This window comes from Aquarana catesbeiana, linkage group LG08, assembly GCF_042186555.1.
Source record: "Aquarana catesbeiana isolate 2022-GZ linkage group LG08, ASM4218655v1, whole genome shotgun sequence".
NCBI lineage: Eukaryota > Metazoa > Chordata > Amphibia > Anura > Ranidae > Aquarana > Aquarana catesbeiana.
In genome coordinates, this window is record NC_133331.1 from 250,829,275 (window position 1) to 250,854,269 (window position 24,995).

Sequence of the window (24,995 nt, forward strand, 5' to 3'; positions counted from 1 at the left end):
AGCCGGACGAACTATGTACCTATGTAATGGCAATGAATACAAATATAGGAGCAAATCTTCCCAATGAAGACACATGTTGGCAGCCCAGAATCGCTGCCAGCTCCTGTTAAGCTAGCCAAGGTTACTCACATTCTTCTGACCTGAGGCCCACCTCCATGGCAGCATTTGTGGCCTGAGGTCCATCTTCTTGAATGAAGGAATGTCCACATAAGTAACTTTTTAACATTTTTTACTGTGAAACAAAAAGTCCACAATTCCGTACAGTAGCTTCTTTAACCCATTAAACCATACTTTAGACCAGCAGTACAGTCTATATCAGTGCACTAAACTTAAACTCAGAAAATGCAGCCGTCTCTCCCTCCTCTCCGCTGTGAGTCCTCCTTTTTTTGGGGCCCCAACCCGACTCTCTTGACAGCTTAGCCCGAAGGGCCCTTTCCTTTCCAGGCTACAGATTTACACTATGTATATTAGGGGTAACGTGTTCCCATACTTATTTTGGCTAGGACTCCACCCACAACAGCTTATAACCTTACTAACGCTAAGTACACTAGGCGCTAGGTAGGTAGGCGTACACGCAGACAGCAAAAAAGAGAAAAACAAATAATCTGTGGGTCTAAACTTTCCCAACTATATCCAAAACAAAAAAGGTTTGCCTAGAGACATACTTTGGCTTGTCACCTCCAAAAGGACGCCACATTAAGCAAAATCTTCACTTTCACAGTAGTACTGGTCATGGTAATTTAGTTATGAAATGTGAGTGTAACCTGTATAGATCATCAACTTACCTCTTACAGGGAAATAAGTTAAAACTAATTCAGGCACTGCAAGAGAAAATAATAAAATTATGTCATTTACACAGAAAGGGTTTGAAAAGTAAGTAAGTATGTTGAGATACCTACCACGATATTTATCCAAATAAAACTGGCAGCAAATTAGAGAAACTCTAGATTAACAAAAAATTTATTTGGGTTTTTTACTAATATTAAAAAAATATGTCGTTCAATTAGTAAGGTGATTGTAGCTATATCAGAGCAATTGCAACAAGCTGAAATGACAGTTGAATACTGCCTTTTAAGCTACTTTCACACTGGGGTGGGTTAGCCGTAAAGCCCCACTGGTTTTAGCAGTGCTTTACCGCTGTTATAGTGATGCTTTTCGGCCGCTAGAGGGGAGCTTTTAACTCCCCCTAGCGGCCCGAAGAAAGGGTTAAAAGCGCCCAAAAAGCGCAGTTAACGAATCCCTTTGCAGGCGCTTTGGCAGCAGTGCCCATTGTTTTTAATGGCAGGGGAGGTTTAGGAGTGGTCTACAGACCGCTCACGTACCGCCCCAAAAATGCTGCTTGGCACCGAGGTGATAAAGCGATTGCAGACCAAAGGTTTCAATAAGGAGATATGAAACACATTTGAGATGAGCATACTAGGAGGAAAGTCCAATCCTACGAAGGATACGGAAAGGCCCAATAAAACGAGGTGCGAACTTCAAGAAAGGAACACGAAGTCAGAGGTTGCAAGACGACAGCAAGACTCTATCCCCAACCTGGTAGGAAGGTGCATGCAGGCGTCTGCGGTCAGCATGGAGTCTGTACCTATTGTTAGCATGTTGCAAAGCCTCCTGAACTTGTGTCCAAGTGGAACGAAGACCACAGGGATGCTCCTCTAATGCAGGAATACTCTGCGGAACAAACGAGTCAGGCAACATGGAAGGTTGGAAGCCTAATTCGCCATAAATGGGGACAATCGGGAAGCAGAATTCAGGGCACTGTTGTGAGCAAACTCTGCCCACGGTAATAGGTCTGACCAGTTGTTATGATGGTTAGAAATATAGCAACGTAAGAATTGCTCCAAGGACTGGTTGGCTCGTTCTGCGGCCCCATTAGACTGCGGGTGATACGCAGAGGAAAAAGCAAGCTGAATTCCCAACTGTGCACAAAAGGCTCGCCAGAACTGGGAGACAAACTGACTACCCCTGTCCGAGACAATCACCTTGGGTAGTCCATGTAAGCGAAAGATCTCCTGAGCAAAAATGGAGGCAAGTTCCTTAGAAGTGGGCAGCTTCTTAAGTGGAATACAATGACACATCTTTGAGAACAGGTCAACCACCATAAGGATAACAGTGTTGTCTTGGGAGTTGGGTAACTCCACAATGAAATCCATAGACAGGTGGGTCCATTGCCTCTCTCCATTGGGTATGGGTTGTAGGAGGCCCACTGGAAGGTGTCGTGGAGTCTTACTCTGAGCACACACGGAACAGGCAGCTACGAATTAATTAAAACTCGACAAGAAAAGAGCCCATCGTGCCCTTCTGGGAGAGAGGCGCCTAGCCTCAGACAAGAATGTAAGATTCTTATGGTTAGTAAGAATGAGAACCGGCACAGTGGTACCTTCAAGGAGATGTCTCCATTCTTTCAGGGCTAAAATGATCGCCAACAGCTCTCTGTCACCAATCTCATAATTGCACTCTGCAGGTGACAATTTCTTGGAAAAGTAGCCACACAGATGCAAAGCACTCTCAGAGTTAGGACGTTGAGACAGAAGGGCGCCAACTCCAGTCTCAGAGGCATCAACTTCTAGGATAAAAGGCAATGTAGGATCAGGATGTGCCAACACAGAAACACAGAAACAAAGACAGCCTTGAGACTTTCAAAGGCCTTAATGGACTCCGGAGACCAACTCTGTGGGTTACCGTCCTTTCTGGTCATATCAGTCAGGGGCTTGACCAGAGACGAGAAGTTACGAATAAACTTCTGATAATAGTTGGCAAAGCCCAGCAAACACTGCAGAGGATGTAAACCCACGGGTCGGGGCCACTGTAGGACTGCCGAAAGTTTCTCTGGGTCCATTGAAAAACCAGCAGTGGAAATGACATAGCCTAGGAATTTAACCTGTTCACGATGGAACTCACATTTCTCCAGTTTACAATAGAGATTGCTCTCTCTTAGTTTCTGAAGCACACGACAGACATCTGTGTGGTGGCTCTCTAGGGACTTGGAAAATATGAGGATATCATCAAGATAAACCACCAAACATAACTGCAACTAATCTTGGAGAACATCGTTAACCACTTGACCACTGGGCACTTAAACCCCCTTAATAACCAGACCAATTTTCAGCTTTTGGTGCTCTCACATTTTGAATGACAATTATTCAGTCATGCAACACTGTATCTATATGAATTTTTTGTCCTTTTTTTCACACAAATAGAGCTTTCTTTTGGTGGTATTTAATCACCGCTGGGTTCTTTATTTTTTGCGCTATAAAAGAAAAAAGACCGAAAAATCTGTAAAAAAATAAATTTTTCTTCGTTTCTGTTATAAAATTTTGAAAATTAGTAATTTTTCTTCATATATTTTGGCCAAAATTTATACCGCTACATATCTTTGGTAAAAATAACCCAAATTAGTGTATATTATTTGGTCTTTGTGAAAGTTATAGCGTCCACAAGCTATGGTACCAATATCTGAAAATTGATCACACCTGAAGTACTGACGGCCTATCTCATTTCTTGAGACCCTAACATGCCAGAAAAGTACAAATACCCCCCAAATGACCCCTTTTTGGAAAGAAGACATTTCAAGGTATTTAGAAAGATGCATGATGAGTTTTTTGAAGTTGTCATTTTTTCCCACAATTCTTTGCAAAATCAAGTTTTTTTTTTTTCTTTTTTTTTTTTTCACAAAATTGTCATATTAGCAGGTTATTTCTCACACACAGCATATGCATACCACAAATTACACCCCAAAACACATTCTGCTATTACTCCCGAGTATGGAGATACCACATGTGTGAGACTTTTACACAGCGTGGCCACATACAGAGGCCCAACATGCAGGGGAGCACCTTCAGGCGTTCTGGAGCACCCAGGCCAATTCTGACATTTCTCTCCTACATGTAAAAATCATCATTTATTTGCTAGAAAATTACATAGAACCCCAAAACATTATATATGTTTTTTTAGCAAAGACCCTAGAGAATACAATAGCGGTCATTGCAACTTTTTATCTCGCACGATATTTGCGCAGCAATTTTTGGAACGCGTTTTTTTTGGAAAAAAACTGTTTTTTGCTTTAAAAAAAAACAAAACAGTAAGGTTAGCCCAATGTTTTTGCATAATATGAAAGATGAAGTTACGCCGAGTTAATAGATACCTAACATGTCACCTTTCAAAATTGCACACGCTTGTGGAATGGCGCCAAACTTCACCACTTAAAAATCCCCATAGGCGACGCTTTTAAATTTTTTACTGGTTACAAATTTTGAGTTACAGAGGAGGTCTAGGGCCAAAATTATTGCTCTCGCTCTACCGATCGCAGCGATACCTCACATGTGTGGTTTGAACACCGTTTTCATATGTGGGCGGGACTTACGTATGCGTTCGCTTCTGCATGCGAGCACACGGACAGGGGCGCTTTAAAAATTTTTTATTTTTTTTTATTGTTCATTTTACTTTATTTATTTTAGTTTGACACTTTTTTCCAAAAAAAAAAATTTTTTGATCACTTTTATTCCTATTACAAGGAATGTAAACATCCCTTGTAATAGGAATATGGCATGACAGGTCCTCTTTACAGTGAGATATGGGGTCAATAAGACCCCACATTTCACCTCTAGGCTGTTCCTGAAATAAAAAAAAAAAAAAAAAAAAAAAAAGATCCTGGCTTCGATCATAGCGGTGAGTCGGTAGAAGCACCGGAGGGCGGCGGGAGGGGGGGGCGTCCCCTCTCGCCTCCCGTAAGAACGATCAAGCAGTGTAACAGCCGCTACGATCATTCTTATGGTGTAGGGAATCGCCGGCTGAAAAAGATGATATCTGAATGATGCCTGTAGCTGCACCCATCATTCAGATATCCCCGCACAAAGTCAAGGACGTCGTATGACGGAAGGCGGGAAGTGGTTAAAACGCTTTTTTTTTTTTTAACACAAAGTTGTCCATTTATACAATATTTCTAACACATAGCATGTATATACCAAAAATGACCCCCCAAAATAGATTCTCCTCCTCCTCCTGAGTACGGCGATACCACATGTGTGAGACTTCAACAGCCTGGCCACATACAGAGGCTGGGTACGGCTGAGCATGGCTGGGTATTGCAGAGTATCGCCGAGTATGACTGGGTATGGCAGAGTATGGCTGGGTATCACCGAGTATTGCAGAGTATGGCTGGGTATCACCGAGTATTGCAGAGTATGGCTGGGTATCACCGAGTATTGCAGAGTATGGCTGGGTATTGCAGAGTATGGCTGGGTATTGCAGAGTATGGCTGGGTATGGCAGAGTATGGCTGGGTATGGCAGAGTATTGCGGGTTATGGCAGAGTATTGCAGATTTTTGTGGGGTATTGCAGAGCATGGCTGGGTATGGCAGAGTATGGCTGGGTATCACTGAGTATTGCAGAGTATGGCTGGGTATTGCGGGATATTTCAGGGTATTTCAGGGTATTTCAGGGTATTGCAGGGTATGGCAGAGTATTGCGGGGTATTCCAGGGTATGGCAGAGTATTGCGGGGTATTGCAGGGTATGGCAGAGTATTGCAGGGTATTCCAGGGTATGGCAGAGTATTGCGGGGTATTGCAGGGTATGGCAGAGTATTGCGGGGTATTGCAGGGTATGGCAGAGTATTGCGGGGTATGGCAGAGTATCGCAGGGTATGGCAAAGTATTGCGGGGTATGGCAGAGTATTGCAGGGTATGGCAGAGTATTGCGGGGTATGGCAGAGTATTGCGGGGTATTTCAGGGTGTTGCAGGGTATGGCAGAGTATTTCGGGGTATTGCAGGGTATGGCAGAGTATTGCGGGGTATTGCAGGGTATGGCAGAGTATTGTGGGGTATTCCAGGGTATGGCAGAGTATTGCGGGGTATGGCAGAGTATTGCGGGGTATTCCAGGGTATGGCAGAGTATTGCGGGGTATTCCAGGGTATGGCAGAGTATTGCGGGGTATGGCAGAGTATTTTGGGGTATTGCAGGGTATGGCAGAGTATTGCGAGGTATTGCGGGGTATGGCAGAGTATTGCGGGGTATTGCAGGGTATGGCAGAGTATTGCGGGGTATGGCAGAGTATTGCGGGGTATGGCAGAGTATTGCGGGGTATTGCAGGGTATGGCAGAGTATTGCGGGGTATTGCAGGGTATGGCAGAGTATTGCGGGGTATTGCAGGGTATGGCAGAGTATTGCGGGGTATTGCAGGGTATGGCAGAGTATTGCAGGGTATTGCAGAGGGAATTGCAGAGTATTGCACAGCATTGCAGGGCATGCAGAGTAGTAGGGATGGCTGAGCATGGATGGATGGATGGCTGGATGTCTCTGTGCAGCGCTGTGGGCACTACAGATGCAGCCCACAACGCTGCAGCCATCCATCCATCCGCCTCTTCGGTCACTGTGTACCGATCGGTACACAGGAGGGGAGGAGAGGGGGAGGAGAGGAACCGGCGTCATCAGATGACGCCGGTTTGTTTACATGTGATCGCTCCGTCATTTGACGGAGCGATCACATGGTAAACGGCCGCGATCAGCGGCCATTTACCGGGATCTGTGATGCGCCGGGTCCTGTGGACCCGGCGATCACGGATGCTCTCGAGTGCGCGCCCTAGGGACGTCCAGGGACGTCCTCCCAGAGTTAAACAACCGCCCTGTAGCCGTCATTTGGCTATGGGCCGGTTGTTAAGTGGTTAATAAATTCCTGGAAAACTGCCGGGGCGTTACAAAGGCCAAAAGGCATTATAAGGGACTCATAATGGACTGTTCTGGCATTAAACGCAGTTTTCCACTCATCGCCCTCCTTAATCCGCACGAGGTTGTATGCCCCGCTCAAATCAAGCTTCGTGAAAACCGTTGCTCCCTTGAGGAAGTCAAATAACTCTGTAATCAATGGAATCAGGTAGGCATTCTTAATCGTGAAACAATTGAGACCCCTATAATCAATACAAGGTCTCAGTTCACCGCTCTTCTTTTCACAAAGAAGAAACCAGCACCAGCAGGAGACGAGGATGAAACCTCGAGATGTTGCGTCTGCAACATACTCCTCCATGGCCTTATCCTCCAAGACCAACAAAGGGTAAACCTGGCCACGAGGGGGTATGGCACCAGGTTGGAGGTCAATTGCACAATCATAAGGCCAGTGTGGAGTCAAACTACTGGCTTGACCTTTGTCAAAGACATAGCTAAAATCGCGGTACTCCTCCCGGAGGGAGGAGTGTGAAGAGGTGCACAGGATCTTGGCTACCTTCTGGAAGCATGTCTCACTGCATTGTGGTGACCAGGAGAGAACCTCTGCATGGAGCCAATCAAAAGAGGGGTTGTACCTCTGTAACCAAGGATAACCAATAAGCAGTGGAAACCTAGGTGAGGAAATCACTTGGAATTGGATTATCTCATGGTGAAGAGCCCCTACAGCCATGGAAAACGGAACCGTCTCATGAGTCACATGGGCAGGCTGTAGAGGTCTCCCTTTAAGAGCCTCAATGGCAAGTGGAGTGTCATGCAGCTGCAGCGGATTCGAGTACTGCTCTACAAAGGCAGCATCAATGAACAGGCCTGCAGCCCCAGAGTCGATTAGACGACTCAGCCCAAGAAAGGGTGACTGAAACCAGGGGCTTATCCTTCTGAATAACTGGGGACGAAACAACGCCACCTAAGGTCTGTCCATGACAGGACCTCAAGGTTCGGGCATTCCCTGGATGGGTAGGGCAAGACTTCAAAAAGTGACCTGCCTGTCCACGATAAAGGCACAATCTTTCCCTCCTCCTAAAGGCTCTCTCATCCACAGAGAGACACGTGAAGCCCAAGTGCATGGGTTCATCTTCACTGACCGACTCGGTACCAGGAGGCATGGGTGGTGAGGGAGGCATGGGTGGGACTGCAAAGCTCGGAGGCAAATGTACAGGAGGCTTCCGCAAGCGCTCCTTAAAAGACAGTCTTTCTCTGAGTCTGGAGTCAATGAGGATGGCAAACGTGATCAACCTCTCCAGCTCAGTGGGTATATCATGGGCTGCTATCTCATCCTTGATAGAATCCGAGAGACCATGAGAAAAAGCAGCCATGAGGGCCTCATTGTTCCAAGCAACCTCTGCTGCCAATTCAATGGCATAGTCGGCAACAGTTCTCGTACTCTGTTTGATGGACATGAGGCACTTGGCAGCAAAAGTGGAGCGTGCGGGAACGTCAAATACCCTTTTAAAGGAGGCCACAAAGTCAGGGTAACTCAAGACAACAGGTTTTTGCATCTCCCATAGAGGGTTTGCCCAGGCCAAGGCTCTCTCAGAAAGCAAAGATATCACGAAACCTACTTTGCTTCTGTCCGTGGGAAACGCCTGGGGCAGCATCTCAATGTAAATCTCAACCTGGTTGAGAAACCCTCTGCATTGAACTGGATAGCCCCCAAATCACTGGGGAAGCGAGGTAATATAGAGGTAATACTTGAGGCGGGTGCCTGCACAGAGACTGGCGCAGCAGCAGGGATGGCCTGCAACTCAGGTTGTATCGGAGCAGCCACAGTGGGAGTTTCCAGGTGAGCTGTGCATCTCAGGAGCGTTTGTAACGCTATGGCAAACTGATCCATGTGGTGATCTTGCTCATCCAATCTGGAAAAAATATTACCAACAAGTGGATTGACTATATCTTCTGAATTCCTTGCCTTGGCCTACTATCAGGAACCATGAATCAGACCGAGACAGAAGTAAAGTTAAATCACACTTGTTTAATAATAATAATAATAATAATAATAATAATAATAATAAGGTAAACAGAGTAAGCGTAGTCAAAACAAGCCAGAGTTCAGTAACCAGATCGGGTAGTCAGCCAAGCAAATGTCAGAGAGCCAGAGATAAACGTAGTAGTACAGCAAGCAGGATCAGGAGCCCGAAGGAACGCAGGAGAAAGTCTCTGTGATGTTGACAAAGGCGAAGGCAGAGATCAAGTGAGCTGGATGACTTTAAGTAGGCAGGACTGACGAGCAGAATGTGCAAAAGTACTATTTTTTTTTCATGTTTTGACTCCACAGTTTCCTTCAACGCCACAGGAATGGCAGACTGTGGCGTCCCAGTTTGACGAGCGGAGGGACTTTCCCAACTGTGGAGGGGCAATCAATGGGAAACACATCCACATCGTGCCACCACCCCACTCGAGGTCATACTATTTTAATTATAAGGGGTTTCATAGTATTGTGTTAATGGTGGTGGTGTCGGCAACATATGAGTTTTTATATGTGGACGTGGGGAAGAATGGCCGGGTGTCGGATGGTGGAGTCTTTGCCCAGACCGAGTTCTACCAATGTCTCCAGAGTGGTGGCTTGGGATTGCCACCTGCGGAAGAGAACATCGAAGGTCTCCCATTTGTTTTTATCGCTGATGAAGCATTTGGTCTGGGTGATCACCTTATGAGGCCATTCCCCCAGAGGACCCTCACCCCGGAGAAAAGGGTTTTTAATTACCGGCTGGTCAGAGCCAGAAGAGTCGTGGAGAATGCCTTTGGGATAATGGCCAGCCGGTTCCACCTATTTCTAATGGCAATAAATATGGCGGAGTACAAACTTAACTACATAGTTTTATCATGCTGCATACTGCACAACTTTTTAAAGCGAAATGCTATAAATTATGTTGCCTCATTTGGGCCTGAGGCTGGACTTCATGAAACGACAATGACGGCCCTGGAAGCTGGCCATCCTGTTTTGCCCCCCCAAAGTGCCCATGAAGTGCGTCAAAAATATGTGGATTATTTTACAGGTAGGGGGGCCATTGCTATGCCAGCAAATTTATAAATATTTTCGAAATTAAAAAAAAAAATTACCTGATAAAATCTTGATTTTGATTTACTGCTTGTGTTTCTTTTAGTTGTCTCCTAGGTTCTCCTACTGCACTTGTAGTGCCAAGTGGTTTTTCCATTATTTAAATAACACCCATTGTCACTGTGAACACCAACTTAATACAAAAACTGGTATTGAGCATTGAAAGAAGAAGCCACACATTGTTGAGTATAAAACCTTTTACTCCATGCACATTCACATGTACGTTGTAAAACTTTTTTTTTTTTTTTTAACTAAAAATCTTGTTTTTTTAAAGTTTTACCTTGAAATTTATATAAAAGTACATAAACAAGCATGTTTCCAAACATAACATACACAACTCTGGAACTTACAAAGTTCAACATTGAAAAAATGAAGGCAATACAAGACATTATAGTGTCAAAAATGTGTTGATAATGCCTTCATCAGATGGGGTGATGTTACCCCTGTAAAAGCCAAATTTAGAAGATGCACACAAATTGTGAGTCAAAATGGGGATTTCCTTTCTGATCCCATGCCTAATGTCAACATGTGCTATCTCCCATCATGGGGGATCAATGGACGTGTTTTGGGGGTGCAACCCCTTCCTCTCACCTACTAGAGTTGCGAGGAAGGGGTTGCACCCACAAAACGCATACCTTGATATCCCCTGATGACAGATAGCACATGTTGACACACTGTGTGCATATTCCAAATTTGGCTTTTAAATTGTATTAAAACTTTAGTTAAATTTTCTTTAAACAAACAAAAAAAAAATGTGTAATATTTTTTGGATTTAGATTCTCCCTAATACATCGATCATGTTCCTCATTCTTTGTTCAATCTCCTTGGTTTTTTCCTTTATGAAGTCTAAATCCCGACTACAAAACATTATGTCCTGGATTAGCCTTTGTGCACTGTCACTGGTGAAATGAGTAGATTATTGTTCCACAACATGCACATCACCTAAAATAAAAAAAAACACACCATGTATTATAAATATGCAGGCATACATCTATTACCTGAATCTGTGGTGTCAGACACTGACCTGTTGTGGTGACAATTTTAACCACTTCTTCCACCTCTTCTCCCTCCACATCCTGAGGTTGTGGTGTCCTCTGCTCCTGATCTTCCTGAGGTGGGGGGTTCCTGGTGTCCTCAGATGTCCTGAGTCTTTTCTCCCCTATGAGAATGAAACAAAAAGGTATACCTAGCACACAGATATTTGTGGCCAGAAATAAGAATGTAAAACATTGCTTGGAAATGGGGTACAATTGTCTGTTTGGGCAGAGTTCCAAGTTGAAGACATGATTTATTCCCTTAACAAAGCTGGAATACTTACCTTTTTTTGGACAACTTTCACACATGTAGACACTCCTAGTATCCACTGAAGTACCTGTGTGGGACACCCTAAAAAGTATATTCTGGCCAGATGTGTAAACAGCTGCTGAGTGTCCTCTCCTTACATTACACTGAATCAAGTTTGCAATTCATTCTAGTTACAATCAAGTTTGCAATTCATTCTAGACAACAATGTCCTAAACTTCTTTTAATACAAATTAGCATGACCAAATGTAGTTAACCCTGTATCTGCCAAAAAAATTGTATTTAGTTGGCAAACGAACGATGTGTACTGCGACCGATTACTGTGACCACGAACATGAAAGTAGCCATTTTTAACTGTACAACAGTAAAGAAAAGCACATGGAGCAGCATGCAAGTAATAATAATAATAGGAACACACAACAAATACTTACTTTTTAGAAGCACTCTCTTGATTCTTCTGTACTGATCCTGCTCCCTCAATTTCAGGTCTGACAAACTTTCCTCAATTGCTCCTACCCCAAAATTCCTGTGCAGACTCTTCACAACTTTAGACATGATCTTGGCCTTTCTCACATTTGGGTTTAGGTTAAGTCCATACTCCCCATCATAGTCGGCCCTCTTCAAGATGTCCACCATCTCCACCATATCTACAAAGGACATATTTGAGGCCTTATACCTTCTCCTCCGGGATCGGGACGTTTCTGGCTCCGGTCTTTCCTCCTCGTTACTGCTATTACGCACCTGCTGTGTCTCTGCCATGTGCTCTCCCACTGCGCCGAAAGAGAAGGGGTGTGGAATAGTCTAGAAAGAACGTCAGGGGCGGGTAGATTTTCACGCATGCGCAGTGTATATAAAGCTAACACGTGTGGTACGTACGATCTGTGTGCGGAGGAAGGAGGACCGGAAGCGCCGAACGTTATAACAAAGGTAACATTTTAACTTGGGACATCAGTGGCCTATACTGATTCTAGATTGAGGCCTATATTGGGATAAGATTAGCAGAGTTTAGCCTGATATTAGTGTTTTGGTCTTGTGTTTTGACTTTCAGCAAATATGAAACAATTTAAAGACCCTGAATTCATGGGCCAGTTCATTGACAGATACAGGGATATGAGAAATTTTTGGGAGGTTAAAAACCCCTTATATCGAAATAAACCAGCTAGGAAGGCATCGCTGGAGAAACTGGTGCAATTTGTGAAGACACAGATCCCCGATGCAGACATCGAGTTTGTAGAGAAGAAAATTGGTAGCTTGAGAAGCACGTATAGGAAGGAGCTTAATAGTGTCTAGGCTTCCATGAGATCAGGAGCAGCAGCAGAAGATGTGTACTACAACAGGATGCGGTTTCTGAAAGACCAGATTGAAGCCAGGGAATCACTTTCTACACTTCCCTCAACTCCAGCTGAGGCTTCTGAGGACCAACCTGGGCCTTCCATCCTGGAAGAAGTGGAGGAGCCCAGCTGGAGCCAGGTATAGTTTAACATATTTATTGTCCGAAAATTAGTGTTGTTAACTAGATGTTATTATTGATAACAAATGAATGATTGAACAAAAAGTGTTTTACATATCAATAGGCAGTAGGGGCCAAAAATGATTGTGACAAGAATGAAAAATGCTGGGCTCAGAATGATAGTCTTTTCTATTTATTAACATTCAATTTGCAAGAGTCATGAGCTGAAAACTTTGTCACCTTTTCATACACAGGAAGACCTCAGCCAGGACGAGGCTCTGGAATGTGTCAGCCAGGAGGAGGTGGGGGTAAGTGTCAGCCAGGAGGTGTCCAGGCCCAGTAGCCTCACCCAATCCCAGGTTCCTCCCCTCAGCCTTACAACAAAAAGGGCCAGGAAGGGGAGTAACATGGAGGAGGCAGCACTGGGCCTCATTAAGGATGTTAATGCGGCCCTGAAAACACCCCCCAGATGCTGAAGAGGCCTATAGCTGCTATGTAGCTGCAAAATTGCAGAAAATGGAGGAGGGCCAACGCTTCATGTGTGAGAATCTTATTTTTCAGGCCCTTCAGAAGGGGTTGAGGGGCCAAATTAGTGAGAACATGCATGGGGACAGACATGTCATCTGCTGCTGTTCCTGATCTCTGGGAGTCCTGGACCAGATTGTGCTCCCTATTATATGGACTTCTCAGGCTACCAATTTTTATTTACAAAGAGTTGATGTGTACCCTGGGGTACAAAGGTTTTGCAAATTCATGCAGTTTCTCCAGCGTTGCCTTAATCTGTATTTTGTTATGAGCCAGAATAAATGGAGATTTTTTTAATATGAAAATACCTGCCTATGTGTTTTTCTTCAAATAGGACAATTTGTTTATGAGTAGGCAGGTACATTTCAAAAATACAATGTCAAATTAACAAGGGACACAAACGTCAACCTCCTTGAGCTTTAAAAATACAAGATAATAATGTTGTTGTGGAAACTTGACACACAAAAAAAATAATTAATGGAGATCACTAGAAAATAATTTAAAAATAATCCAAAAAACAGGAGATCTTGATTAAAATAAATAAATAAATAAATAAATAAATAAATAAATAAAAAATAAGATGACTCTAAAAAATAATTCTAAAACATTATTATGGAAATCTGGCTTTAAAAACAAAAAAATATTATTCAGGAGATCACGAGAAATAATAAAGGAATAAGTTTGTCATAACTGTGTGAATATCAGCAGCAAAACAAATTCATTCTTCTATCATTATAAAGAACAAATGAATGTGCTGCATTAAAAGATCCAATAATTTGCAGTGTGACGAATGTGCTACCTCAATTACAAACGCTAGTTTTACCAGACTGAGCGCTTCCGTCTCGTACTTGATTCTGAGCATGCGTGATTTTTTGCGCGTCTGAATTGCATACAGACGATCGCATTTTCGGATAGGAACTTTTTCCGACCGAAAAGTAGAGAACCTGCTCGCAATCTTTTGCTGGCTGGAATTCCGCTAGCAAAAGTCCAATGGAGCATACACATGGTCGCATTTTCCGACCAAAAGCTCACATCTGTCTTTTGCTGGTGGCATTTCTGATTGTGTGTACGCAGCATAAGGCTTAAGTTTAATTCATTATTTTGTTTTTAAATTAGCACAAGGTATGGTACTAATTTTTTCATGCAGACAGCGATATATCACCATTACATATAATTTGTGACAACAAACCATACAAAAAAAAAAAAAAAAAACGTGATCATGTATTAAAAAAAATAAAGGGTTGAAAAAAAAGTGAAAAAAGAAGTGTCCATTGCTAATAAGAGTTCATATAATATTTTCAATTAAATAAAGTTTTCCGTGCATTCAAAAATTCTTCAAAAGTCCATATACAACATGAAGAAAAAGACTAAAAATCCAATCTCCAAGCAAGCAGATACTTTCAGTGTTAGAACCACCACCAACATCTGCTAACTCACTCACTACTAGGGATGAGCTTCGAGTTCGAGTCGAACTCATGTTCGACTCGAACATTGGCTGTTCGCAAGTTCGCCGAACAGCGAACAATTTGGGGTGTTCGCGGCAAATTCGAATGCGCGGAACACCCTTTAAAAGTCTATGGGAGAAATCAAAAGTGCTAATTTTAAAGGCTAATATGCAAGTTATTGTCATAAAAAGTGTTTGGGGACCCAGGTCCTGCCCCAGGGGACATGGATCAATGCAAAAAAAAGTTTTAAAAACGGCCGTTTTTTCAGGAGCAGTGATTTTAATAATGCTTAAAGTAAAAAAATAAAAGTGTAATATCCCTTTAAATTTCGTACCTGGGGGGTGTCTATAGTATGCCTGTAAAGGGGCGCATGTTTCCTGTGTTTAGAACAGTCTGACAGCAAAATGACATTTTGAAGGAAAAAACTCATTTAAAACTACCCGCGGCTATTGCATTGCCGACAATACACATAGAAGTTCATTGATAAAAACGGCATGGGAATTCCCCAAAGGGGAACCCCGAACCAAAATTAAAAAAAAAAAAAAAATGACGTGGGGTTCCCCCTAAATTCCATACCAGACCCTTCAGGTCTGGTATGGATTTTGAGGGGAACCCCGCGCCAAAAAAAAAAAAAAAAAACGGCGTGGGGTCCCCCCAAAAATCCATACCAGACCCTTATCTGAGCACGCAACCTGGCAGGCCGCAGGAAAAGAGGGGGGGACGAGAGTGCGGCCCCCCCCCTCCTGAACCGTACCAGGCCACATGCCCTCAACATTGGGAGGGTGCTTTGGAGTAGCCCCCCAAAACACCTTGTCCCCATGTTGATGAGGACAAGGGCCTCATCCCCACAACCCTGGCCGGTGGTTGTGGGGGTCTGCGGGCGGGGGGCTTATCGGAATCTGGAAGCCCCCTTTAACAAGGGGACCCCCAGATCCCGGCCCCCCCCTGTGTGAAATGGTAAGGGGGTACAAAAGTACCCCTACCATTTCACTAAAAAACTGTCAAAAATGTTAAAAATGACAAGAGACAGTTTTTGACAATTCCTTTATTTAAATACTTCTTCTTTCTTCTATCTTCCTTCATCTTCTGGTTCTTCTGGCTCTTCTGGTTCTTCCTCCGGCGTTCTCATCCAGCATCTCCTCCGCGGCGTCTTCTATCTTCTTCTCCTCGGGCCGCTCCGCACCCATGGCATGGGGGGAGGCTCCCGCTCTTCTCTTCTTCTTCATCTTCTTCTCTTCTTCTCTTCTTCTTTTCTTCTCTTTTTCATTTTCTTCTCCGGGCCGCTCCGCACCCATGCTGGCATGGAGGGAGGCTCCCGCTGTGTGACAGCGCTCCTCGTTTGACAGTTCTTAAATAACGGGGGGCGGGGCCACCCGGTGACCCCGCCCCCCTCTGACGCACGGTGACTTGACGGGACTTCCCTGTGACGTCACGGGGAATGCCACAGGGAAGTCCCGTCATGTGCCATGCGTCAGAGGGGGGCGGGGTCACCGGGTGGCCCCGCCCCCCGTTATTTAAGAACTGTCAGACGAGGAGCACCGTCACACAGCGGGAGCCTCCCTCCATGCCAGCATGGGTGCGGAGCGGCCCGGAGAAGAAAATGAAGAAGAGAAGAAGAGAAGAAGAGAAGAAAAGAAGAAGAGAAGATGAAAAAGATGAAGAGAAGAGCGGGAGCCTCCCCCCCATGCCATGGGTGCGGAGCGGCCCGAGGAGAAGAAGATAGAAGACGCCGCGGAGGAGATGCTGGACGAGAACGCCGGAGGAAGAACCAGAAGAGCCAGAAGAACCAGAAGAACCAGAAGATGAAGGAAGATAGAAGAAAGAAGAAGTATTTAAATAAAGGAATTGTTAAAAACTGTCTCTTGTCATTTTTAACATTTTTGACAGTTTTTTAGTGAAATGGTAGGGGTACTTTTGTACCCCCTTACCATTTCACACGGGGGTGCGGGATCTGGGGGTCCCCTTGTTAAAGGGGGCTTCCAGATTCCGATAAGCCCCCCGCCTGCAGACCCCCACAACCACCGGCCAGGGTTGTGGGGATGAGGCCCTTGTCCTCATCAACATGGGGACAAGGTGTTTTGGGGGGCTACCCCAAAGCACCCTCCCAATGTTGAGGGCATGTGGCCTGGTACGGTTCAGGAGGGGGGGGGCCGCACTCTCGTCCCCCCCTCTTTTCCTGCGGCCTGCCAGGTTGCGTGCTCGGGTAAGGGTCTAGTATGGATTTTTGGGGGGACCCCACGCCGTTTTTTTTTTTTTTTTTTTTTTGGCGCGGGGTTCCCCTTAAAATCCATACCAGACCTGAAGGGTCTGGTATGGAATTTAGGGGGAACCCCACGTCATTTTTTTTTTAAATTTTGGCCGGGGTTCCCCTTTGGGGAATTCCCATGCCGTTTTTATCAATGAACTTCTATGTGTATTGTTGGCAATGCAATAGCCGCGGGTAGTTTTAAATGAGTTTTTTCCTTCAAAATGTCATTTTGCTGTCAGACTGTTCTAAACACAGGAAACATGCGCCCCTTTACAGGCATACTATAGACACCCCCCAGGTACGAAATTTAAAGGGATATTACACTTTTATTTTTTTACTTTAAGCATTATTAAAATCACTGCTCCTGAAAAAACGGCCGTTTTTAAAACTTTTTTTTGCATTGATCCATGTCCCCTGGGGCAGGACCTGGGTCCCCAAACACTTTTTATGACAATAACTTGCATATTAGCCTTTAAAATTAGCACTTTTGATTTCTCCCATAGACTTTTAAAGGGTGTTCCGCGCATTCGAATTTGCCGCGAACACCCCAAATTGTTCGCTGTTCGGCGAACTTGCGAACAGCCAATGTTCGAGTCGAACATGAGTTCGACTCGAACTCGAAGCTCATCCCTAGTAGTGAGTGAGTTAGCAGATGTTGGTGGTGGTTCTAACACTGAAAGTATCTGCTTGCTTGGAGATTGGATTTTTAGTCTTTTTCTTCATGTTGTATATGGACTTTTGAAGAATTTTTGAATGCACGGAAAACTTTATTTAATTGAAAATATTATATTTGGGATATTACACTTTTATTGTTTGACTTTAAGCATTATTAAAATCACTTCTCCTGAAAAAACGGCCGTTTTTAAAACTTTTTTTTGCATTGATCCATGTCCCCTGGGGCAGGACCCAGGTCCCCAAACACTTTTTATGACAATAACTTGCATATTAGCCTTTAAAATTAGCACTTTTGATTATTCATGTTCGTGTCCCATAGACTTTAACGGTGTTCGCGTGTTCGAACGAACTTTTTTCCTGTTCGCATGTTCTGGTGCGAACCGAACAGGGGGGTGTTCGGCTCATCCCTACTCACTACCACTAAGGCCTGGTTCACACTGATGCAGTTTTTTAGTGCATCTTCAGTTTCGCAGAATCACACTACAGTACATTTAACATGGTTTCCTATGGATATAGTTCACATCTGTGGATTTTATGTAAAGGCCCAGGGACTTTTTTCTGGTTTTTGGTTCCATAGACTTCAATGGATCAAAAGCGTGTATTGAAAAACGCAAAATGCACCTACAATATGCAAACTGCAACCTGCATAGGTGTGAATCAGGCCTAATGGCTGATCATAAACTCAGGGGCACCGGGAATGTTTCCACCAAACCGTCTCAAATGATCATCCAACATTGGTAAACTCTATGCTCCAAACAAAGGGGTGTTATACAATAGGTAGGTGCTAGTAAGGTTTATTTTTACTAAGTTTATCCAGCACAGGCAAATGTATGCAGGCTTATGCTACATGCTAGGCCTGTCTGTTTTGATTTGGGGGCTGGGAGTGGTCAGAGTAGCAGTGGGTGTTACCACCTGTGCTCTAGTTCTGGGGTGCCTCCCCTGTTTCCAGAGAGAAGGTTCTGGGAAAGGGGTTGGGCCTGGAACTGGAGTGGCAGGCAGCTTGTGTGTGAGCCCTGACCAATCCCCAACTGGTATTGGCAGGGGGCGGGCCTCATATATAAGCTGAGGTGAGATGCCACTGGGGGAGAGAAGTCGGCTGAGTGAAGTGAGGAATTGCATGTTAGATAGTCGCAGGAGGCCATCCCTATCTGGGGGGGTGCGCCAATCACAGGAGGAGGCCCGGGGAGAGCTGTGAGGGAACATTGCCTCTACACGGTCATTGGCAATGTCTCTGTCACCACACAGTCAGTGGCAGGGAACTCCTGGAGCAGAAGGGCAGGTGAAGCTGCTGGTACACAGTCCAGTTAAAGTTCCTCATCAAGGACTCAGGGCTGTTGGAAGGTCGGTGAGTGTTCCCACAGTGGGGGGCTGGAGGTGCCAAGGAGTCTCTGAGGGAACTCTGCTATCACATGGTCATTAGCAGAGTCTTCAAACACACGGTGGATGATGGGGAGTCCTGAATCAGAAAAGAGACTGTGGATATCTGTGTCAAGTCGATGTGGCCTGCGGGCTCATGATTTGCAAGTTGGGCTGGCTGGGAACAGTAGTCCATTTTCCTAAAAGACATGCTTTTAACCCACTAGGCCTCCGGGGAGAGGTTCTGCAGGCCTCAGGCCGAGCGAGCAACCAGAGCCACTAGAGGGGTTTATTCAGAGTGGGCCCCCTACTACCTAATAGAGGAGGATGTGCCATACTTCAATTAGTAACTGCAAGTTTTTTGCAGGAGGAACCAAGTCTGTACAGGAGGAAGCAAATTTTGGGCAGGAGGTGAAAGTGATCTAAGACCATCATTTGGACATGGTCCCAGTGATGTCTCCATCAAACACACGGTGAAGGATGGAGAACTCTTATGCCCTGTACACACGATCGGACATTGATCGGACATTCCAACAACAAAATCCATCCAATTTTTTCAGACGAGTTTTGGGCCAAACTTCTTTTTCATACACACAGTAACACACAGTTGTCGGAAAATCCGATCGTTCTGAACGCGGTGTCGTAAAACACATACGTCTGGACTATAAACGGGGCAGTAGCCAATGGCTTTCGTCTCTTAATTTATTCTGAGCATGCGTGGCACTTTGTGCGTTGGATTTGTGTACACATGATTGGAATTTAAATGATCGGATTTTGTTGTCGGAAAATTTTATATCCTGCTCTCAAACTTTGTGTGTTGGAAATTCCAATGGAAAAAGTCCGATGGAGCCCACACACGATCAGAATTTCTGACAACACAATCCAATTGCACAATCAAAGTAGGTCCAACCAACACAAAGCAAACCAAGACAGCTTGAGAGCGAACTCTTACCAGAAGCCAAAAGAGACAGTGATGAAGCCTACATGCCGGCAGCCAACACAGAGGGCTGCCGACATGAAGGTGGTTAATCTATCAGACTTGGAACTCACCCCTGATCACATCAGTTTACTGCAAAAGGGTATAACCTTTTCCCTGGTAGACAACATGGATGAGTTCACGGTCTTTAAGGACATTACATTATTCCTGAGGAAAGCTTTCCTACGCTCATTATATGACTGCACTGACAACCCCGCAGTACCAGCTACATCTCTGGATGTTAAAATAAGAGAACAGATGTGGGACTTTGAATGAGGCACAAGGGGGCAAAAAATGTAAATTGGATAAAAATGCGATTTATTCTTGAATTGATACAAAATTTCATGTTATTACATACATATTTAGGCACGTGGCTCTATACATGCTGGCACATGGCTCTACAATGATAATTAAAATCATCCAAGAAATATAATTCAACATGGGTTACAAAGGCAAACATAACATGCAATAAGTAGGAACGTTCATACGCTTATGATGGATCGTTGTGTATGCAAAACGGTGGATCTGAGCTCTACGTCGTTTCGGGGCCTTATAGCCCCTCATCAGGAGCAGTAACCGTTGTACCATCTATAGATTTAGGGAGATAGCAGTATTAAATGATGATAAAAAACAAATGGGTAGTAATAGAACAAAACTAAGTACAATTTTCTCACCAGAGACATGGACTCACAACACGCATGCGCGGAGGTAGCACGGCCCCACATGCCCAGCCAGCCTGTATGCCAGGGTCCGAAGCTGAGGGGGTGTAACTCAACGGCGCCGCCCACACAGGTGGCCCCCCAGACTGGGTGGATGTGGGGAAAGGGGATAGGATGGACGAGGTTTATGGCCTCGTGAGGAGGAAGGAAGGTGAACAATTTTCAACCTATAAAAAACAAGTGTGGGAGATAGTGTGTGAATATCCAATAATGTGTGATGCAGAAAAGAATGTGAAGTGTGAGGTGAGGTGGGGGAGAGAAAGGAAAAAGGAAGGAGAAAGGAGGAAGAAAGTAGGGGAGAAGGGAGAATGGTCAAGAAAGGGGAGCGAAGAGGAATAGTGAAGAGAGAAGGAATAGAGAAAAAGAGAAAGAGACATAAGGAACAGAGGGTGGAGGAGTGTGGGAGAGGAGGATGGAAAGGAAAATGAGAAATAAGTGAAAGGAAAAAAGAAAAAAGAGAAAAGAGAGAAGGTGGAGGATGAGGGAAAGGAAGGTGTAACAGTGAAAAAAAGGGTGAAGGAGTCAAGGAGAAAACCAGAAGGTGAGTCCATGTCTCTGGTGAGAAAATTGTACTTAGTTTTGTTCTATTACTACCCATTTGTTTTTTATCATCATTTAATACTGCTATCTCCCTAAATCTATAGATGGTACAACGGTTACTGCTCCTGATGAGGGGCTATAAGGCCCCGAAACGACGTAGAGCTCAGATCCACCGTTTTGCATACACAATGATCCATCATAAGCGTATGAACGTTCCTACTTATTGCATGTTATGTTTGCCTTTGTAACCCATGTTGAATTACCGTATTTATCGGCGTATAACACGCACAGGCGTATAACACGCACATTCAGTTTAAGAGGGAAGTTTCAGGAAAAAAAACTTAAATTTTAATTAAGGAACTTTGAAGCAAAATAAGGGTCAGTGCCCATCTGCAGCCTCACCATTGCAAATCAATGCAGCCTGATCAGTGCCCATCTGCAGCCTCACAAGTGCCATCAATGCAGCCTCATCAGTCCACATCAATGCAGCCTCACCATTGCCATCTATGCAGCAGCCTCACCATTGCCATCAGTGCAGCCTGATCGATGCCCATCTGCAGCCTAGAGGGGAGGGGGGGGAGCACCGACAGATTACATACAGTGAGAATCTCTTATGATAGACAGAACAGTGGTCCAATGGCGGCCCAGGAGACGGGACTTCCCATTACAGAAGCCGCCAAGTAAACAGGAGATTCTCACTGTATATAATCTGATGGTGCTCGTCCCGCCCCCCTCCCTGTCCCCTACAAGGCAGCTAAAATTGAAGTATTGGCGTATAACACGCACACAATATTTGCACCCGATTTTCATGGTGAAAAAGTGAGTGTTATACGCCAATAAATACAGTATATTTCTTGGATGATTTTAATTATCATTGTAGAGCCATGTGCCAGCATGTATAGAGCCACGTGCCTAAATATGTATGTAATAACATGAAATTTTGTATCAATTCAAGAATAAATCGCATTTTTAGCCAATTTACATTTTTTGCCCCCTTGTGCCTCATTCAAAGTCCCACATCTGTTCTCTTATTTTTTCATTGAATCGGGATGGAGGAGGGGTATTGGGCGGCCCCATTGTCCTCACGCAAAGTCCCAAGCATTTATCTACATACTATATATCTCTGGATGTTGTTGACTAAAAAGCACTAGACATACTGAATTTATTGTTGGAGGAAAACGAAGGGCCCTTTGGGACACCTGCTCCAATAAGAAGACAGGCTAACTTGAGGATAAGGTCCCAAAAATGCCTCCATTGTCCAAGAACAGGTGGCTGAACCATAGTGGTGCAAAACAGACCTGGGAAAGGTAGCCAAAAAAATCCCCAGACAACCTGACAGTAGGGGAAAGGGCTGCCCTGAGAGACTTAAAAAAGAGACAGAACATTGTTATAAAGAAGAGTGACAAAGGGGGTAATGTTGTACTAATAAACCAACAAGAGTACGAAAAAGAAGTAAACCATCTACTCGGTGATCAGACTACTTATGAGAAACTGGACAGTAATCCTTTTCCAGTACTAGTATCTGAACTAAATAGGAAATTAGTGAACGCAAAGAATGAGGGATTGCTGTTGAACCATGAATATCAACATCTCCTCGTGCGGGAGTTTAATGTGCCGACCTTTTACATTATCCCTAAGGTTCACAAAAATCTAAAAAATCCACCGGGCAGACTGATCATCTCAGCCTGTCAGGGCCCCCTGGAAAGGGTGGGACGATACTTGGACTCCCTTTTACAGGATATGGTTAAAGATCTAAAATCTTATGTCCAGGACACAAGACATGTGTTGGCCAAAATTACTGAACTCAATACCGGTAGACAACCGGAGGGGTTCTTGCTGGTTAGTATAGACGTAGAGTCACTCTATAACTCAATACCTCATACAGTTGGTATACATGCAGTTGAACGTTTCCTGGAACTATCATACCCAGAGTCTGAACCACAAAACGAATTCCTGGTTGAAATGCTGGATTTTACGCTGTCCAATAATTTTTCAATTTTTGACCTCCTACTATCATCAAATACGAGGCACCTCCATGGGAGCGGCGTGGGCACCGGCCTATGCCTGCTTCCATTTGGGACTTTGGGAGGATGAGGAGGTTGTCAGAAGAAGCCTTCCTACTATGCCGTGTATTCTCGCGCATGCAGCGTTCCGGTGCATTCACGTTCGCGGTCCGACGCTACGGCACTCGCACATGCGCACTAGTGCACACCCAACGTGATCCTCTGGGCGGCCTATAAAAGGCGCTCAGAGGATCAAACAAATTGCTGGTTTGTCTCAGCTCCCTGTATTACCTGAACCTGTCTCCTGTACTTTGCCTGACTACCTGTTGTGACCCGATTGCCATTGGATTTCTTTGCTTCTCTCCTGGACCTGACCTCGGCTTGTTTAAACGGATTTCCACCGGTCTCCTGTGTTTGACCCTCAGCCTGTTACTTGGACTGTCTCCTGTCTCCTAGCCTGACTCTTTGCTTGCACCTGGACTACCCGTGTCTTTTAGACACCATCCTGCAACCCCGCAGCTCAAAACTACTGCTCACTGTGTTTGACCCTCAGCCTGGTTCTGGACTTCCTATATTTCGTTCCAGTTTGTACTCCTGTCTATCAGTATCTGCACAGCGGCTCATCTCTACCAAGACCCTCAAGCAAGTCACCAACGGTCCATTGGGGTAGCCTGTGCCTCTTCGTGCCGTTCCCTCCCTGTACCACCTCCAGGGGGCGGACTGCGCTTAGTCGCAAGGGTGAACCGCTCTTGGCATCTTTGACTCGGTGAGTACTATTACTGACAGAGGTTTACCCATTGCCGATGTACCGTGACCACGTACTTACGTGGTTGCGGTACATCGATGATGTACTGATGTTGTGGAAGGGTGCACCTGATGTCCCTACACCAATTCATGAGGGACCTCAATACGAATGAACGAAACATACGATTGACATATAATTTCGATCAAAAGAAATTGTCCTTTCTGGACCTAGAGATCATACTGGAAGATGGTCGGCTTAGCACCTGCACATTCCGAAAGGAAACAGCGGCCAATACGCTGCTGCATGCAACAAGTTACCACCCTCCCTGGCAAAAAAATGCGATCCCAGTGGGTCAGTTCCTACGAATTAAAAGGAACTGTACAGAGGTTGCATATTATAGACGTAAAGGCATTGATCTATATGCGAGGTTCCGCAAACGCGGGTACTTGCATAGACAGATCAGAAGAGCCAAAAAAATGGCTGCGGGGTAGTAGTGTGCATGCTCAGTACCTCAAAGGGGGGTGGCGGAGTATTTCCGGAGGTTGTCGATTTCGGCACATTGGATCCAAAAGCAATCAAGTTTCACGGCATCAGTTTTAGGCAGATCTGCAAATTCCTTGTCCAGGATTTCCTGATACAGCAATCAATCTCCCAGTGTGACATAGAGCCCAATGAATGCAAAGTCTGAGAGTTGGTAAGCACACTCTACAGCTGTGGTGGTGGGATATCACCTTCGTTTTAAGTGCACAATAGGGTGTTGGTTTCAGGTGCATGCTCATACTTGGTTAAAACAATACTACACTATGGCCAGCCTTTTTTTCTTTCTTACGGTATTGAACTGAGGGAACTACGCCTGAACTCTGACAGAGCTGATCGGTCCTTATCCTAAAGGCCCCGGCTGGGTTTAAGCCATCTGCTTATTATATTTGGCGTTCTGGTAAGGGCAATTCATTGTCGTGATCTTTGGATTGTGAATCATTTCTGTGCATGTTGTAGCATTTGGATGATCCGGAGTGCTTTTTCTTGCCCAAAGTGATATTTGGACTATACCATTGAACATTCACTTCAAACGTTTATGTCACTACCAATACAAAAGGACACTTAGCGCAGTTTATTTTTCTTACTGTTATTTGTGTTGTCACACTGTCTACTGCTGCTTTATCTTATTGTTCCAGCGCGGCATTTTTTTTTTACTGTATGCCAAAAAAATGGCTGCCTTGAGAGATCAAGAAAGTC

General features: G+C 44.7%; 1 protein-coding gene across 1 annotated transcript in view; it reads right to left on the reverse strand.

Annotated features, from left to right (window-relative positions):
• The window catches only part of LOC141105346 (glutathione S-transferase P 1-like), a 93,296-nt gene that overhangs the window by 48,442 nt on the left and 19,859 nt on the right, over nt 1–24,995 (reverse strand). The window contains exon 2 of the mRNA XM_073595213.1: nt 786–821. Coding sequence (XP_073451314.1) covers nt 786–821 — 36 coding nt within the window. The remainder of the gene's footprint in view (nt 1–785; nt 822–24,995) is intronic.